Source organism: Pterocles gutturalis, unplaced genomic scaffold, assembly GCF_000699245.1.
Source record: "Pterocles gutturalis isolate BGI_N339 unplaced genomic scaffold, ASM69924v1 scaffold12178, whole genome shotgun sequence".
In the NCBI taxonomy this organism is placed as follows: Eukaryota; Metazoa; Chordata; class Aves; order Pterocliformes; family Pteroclidae; genus Pterocles; species Pterocles gutturalis.
Genome location: NW_010123132.1, coordinates 11,008 through 14,670, shown reverse-complemented (window position 1 = coordinate 14,670; position 3,663 = coordinate 11,008). Strand labels below are relative to the sequence as shown.

General features: G+C 41.3%; 1 protein-coding gene across 1 annotated transcript in view; it reads right to left on the bottom strand.

Annotated features, from left to right (window-relative positions):
- The window catches only part of PCYT1B (phosphate cytidylyltransferase 1, choline, beta), a gene marked incomplete at both ends in the record, with an annotated part of 11,387 nt that extends 8,740 nt beyond the window's left edge, over positions 1-2,647 (bottom strand). Inside the window, 2 exons of the mRNA XM_010077794.1 lie at positions 1,037-1,153; positions 2,548-2,647. Of these exons, the coding sequence (XP_010076096.1) occupies positions 1,037-1,153; positions 2,548-2,647 (217 nt within the window). The remainder of the gene's footprint in view (positions 1-1,036; positions 1,154-2,547) is intronic.
- Positions 2,648-3,663: the final 1,016 nt, after the last annotated feature.

The following is a 3,663-nucleotide window of genomic DNA, read 5'->3' as shown; positions in this document are numbered from 1 at the left end:
AGGAGTCCTAAATGTTTCCTTCATAACAAAGGGATGTCTCCTTTCCCTCCCAGGAAGCTCCATGGGATTTGCCACTATTCATAAACTTAAGAGTAAAACCAAGGATTGTGTTTATAAGATTTTGCTTTTCCTCTATGTTGGGTCTTTTTTTTCCCCACATTTTAACTGATTTGGGACAAAGCTATGAAATCATGTATCTTATAAAATGTCTGAAGATTGTATTCACATTCGCTTTATCACCACTGCTGTAAGCATTTGAGCAGCAGGAGGTTGCTGTGCAATGTTTATGCGAGGCATATCTCAAACCCAAATGTGCAGGGAAAGTGGAACTGAAATACATGTTTATGAGGCCTCATGAGAGCAGGGTTAGCGCAGCCAGCTAGGCGGGACACAGCCACCCTCCAGTGATTCCTCAGGCACGTACCAACTGCTGAGCAGCTGTTAGCCAGCCACACAGCAAAAAAATAAGATATTCATGGCAAAAAAAAAAAACAAAAAAACCAAAAACTGATAAGAAAGTAACCTGCCTGGGGACACTTGTAAGCTGAAAACTACATTCAAATCCTGACCTACATTTGGGTCTACAATGATAACAGGCCAGATTCAGCTTCTCTGCTGATGTTGAAGGCTGGGTCTGCACACACAGTACTGATGGCTGGCGGAGGGACCGAGGAGCCAGAAATAAATGAGCAGTTGATCTCATTCACTCATCTCCATCTTTGAACAATTTTGAGCGAATAACTGAAAAAGGTAAGTTACTCATATGGAGCTATTCTAAGCTCAGAGTCATGCAGGCATCTGCTTTAACTAGAATGGGAATTGTGCCTGTGCTGCTGAGGGTAGAATTTGACTTTTACTTTAATTGATGCAATTTTAAGACGTAATTTAATGCAAATCGCCTATAGAAAGCCCCCAGAGTGAAAGTAGCATTCAAAGTCATACTATATAAACAGCTGGGGGTGCTAGCACAGCAGTAACCCTCTGATACTGAAGCACAGAAGCAAAAATACAGTGCAATAAATAACTCTGATCTTACCTCCTACTAATAAGTAGCTATTTGGGAATAGAGTTTTGGCTTGCATAAGAGCTCTAGCATGGCCAGAGTGGAAAAGGTCAAATATCCCATCTGCATACACTCTGACAGGTCTGTCAACTGTGGAGAAAGAAACACAACAGTGATTTTTCACGCCCAAAACAAGCTGCACTTAATTCTACTGGACAGGTTTTTCCTCTCAGATCAGATGATTGCAGAGATTTACCCCAGTTCCAATGTTCAAAAACACCATGGGTGAAATTGCAGTGTTTTATCCTGCACATTTCTTGTTCTTCTCTGTAGTCTCTGCTGTTTTCTTACAGCCTATTTATTATCATCCATCATCTCTGTATTCTAATTTAGCAAAAATGTCATCTTTCTGCCTCATTTGGAGTTCCACCGTATGTCTTGTTCTTTTCTCTCTACCTTTCTAGTCAGTTCTGCCTTCTGGATTTTTTTTTTTCCTTATTTTTTCCTGTCATCTCCCTTTTCCTCCCCTCTTGTCTATGACTTTCTTTTTTCCACAGCTTACCACTGTAAAAATATATTGCTTATCTCTTCCAGACAAACCTTTCATGTCCCTTTTTTCATACTTCCCCCAAGCTCTTCTTTCTAAGGAGCCTATCATTTTTTCTCATCATCCTTCTGCTATCACCCTTATAACTCTTGCTTTCTGTATGACATCTTCAGCAGCAGCCTCCACATCGAAAAAGGATTTGCTTTACCAAATTACACGCCTGACAGCTGCGCCACCTCCAAGCAACAGGACAGCAGAGCTGAGAGCAACAGAGCTCCAACCTCCATGGACTGTGTTTCAGTGCTACAGATAGATGTCTGCTGTCAGGATATCCAAGGATCCATGAGAGAACATTGTTCCTTGCAGACCTGACTGGAAAGCTGTGGCTTACTCCTACAAAGGGTATGTACTTTAAAAGCTTATTTTAAATAAGTAAAATAAGTAAACAAAGGCTTTTAAAAGATAATCTCTTGGAATTTAGGGTGGCTGAAGTATCAAGCTGGGACTTTATGTGAAATCATCCCATTTCCCCAGCCCAATCACAAATGTCCAGATAAAGAAATTTGGCATGGTTTCTTTGCAAAGGGCAAATGGCCTTTAAGGGCCCTTAAGGTCTGATGTGATCAACAGGAACATCAGTGAAAGAAGTTTTCCAGCATACAGAGGCAGTATGGGAAGAGAATCCCGGAGGTAGCCACCAGACAACACAATTTTCAGGCTGGCTGGAACGGGCTGCAAAGCCTTCCTTCCGACCAACACGCAGACATCCACAAAAACATAAAACTCTTAACTCAAAATGTTTTCTCTTATTTCTCTAACAGAAGATAATGGTCCTGTAGTTGCTGGTTTCTTCCCCATTACCTGATAGCACCAGATACCATGCTGACCCTTCTGCTTCCAAGTGGAAGGCCCAAGTGAGAATTGACAGATGTTTGTAAGGGAGAGCCTGTGCTTTGGGAGTGCCCATGGTCCTGCCGATGTAGCTCTTTACACATACCTGGTGTTCCCAGGCGGGCTTGTGCAATGGTCAGCTTCTCATGGGGGGCTTGGCACTGACAGCTTGTTTCGTCTGCAAATGGAGCAGGTGCTGTCAAAGTCTGGAAGGAGGAAAAACACAAAGAAAGTCAATTTGTTTTTTTCATCAAGTAATTAAAAAAGAAACATTTAACTGTGGCAGGATGCTGTAACCAGGCTCAATGCTAGTTTGTTCTCTGGGGATTTTTGTTTTTTGGCCACCCCTGAGCATACACAATTCACACAAGGTAAAATGATGAGGAAAATAAAGCTTTACAAATATATCATGTAACCTAATTCTTTGTCTCTCTTGAGAAGTTCAAGCATTTTTGAAGTGGATGCAGGTACATAATTTTTCTGTTTGCAGAACAAAATCAGGTTTGATGGCCCAAGCAGCTTAATCCTTGGTTTGGTCTCAATGACTCCAAAGGCCCAAGATGCAAAATGTATTCTGCTACCTGTAAACAATAGCTAGAAAAACTAATCAGGATTTAGAAAGCTGCAAATGAGCCACCTCTGCACAAGTACCAGTTCCTTCCACTGACATCAGTACAGATAACTGGGACTACAGGCTGTTTTGTTGTGGTTTTAATCCGAATCTTGTATAACTCTGAGGAGCCATTCAAAATAAAGGCAAGAATGCAACCAGAAATCCCATGTAACTAGAGGTAACTCAGCTGCAACTCCTTTCTCTGGTCTGACACGTACTGTAATAGTACTAAAATGCTCTGTGATAAGAGCACCACAAGGGTATTTGCTCTGAAGAGCTTATAACCTAAAGACATAAGAGAGAGAGTGAGGAAGTGTTAAGAACAATGTAGCATTATCTGTCAGGAAACTTGATTACAGAAATTGTATTTTCTGCCCATGCCTATGTAGGAAGTTATCAGTGATCAGAACCTCGGATATTTATTATCTGCCATATTGGTCTGATATGAAAAAACACTTCTACTGCTCTTGGCTTGAAATCTTTACAGAATCATAGCTAAGTTTTCGTGAGCTTTGCTTTTGTGGGATGAGGTGGCAGTTGAGACATGCCAAAGAAAATCTGTCACTTAACTTTGCCTCCACCATGATTTAGCTGGGACCTCATGGCCTT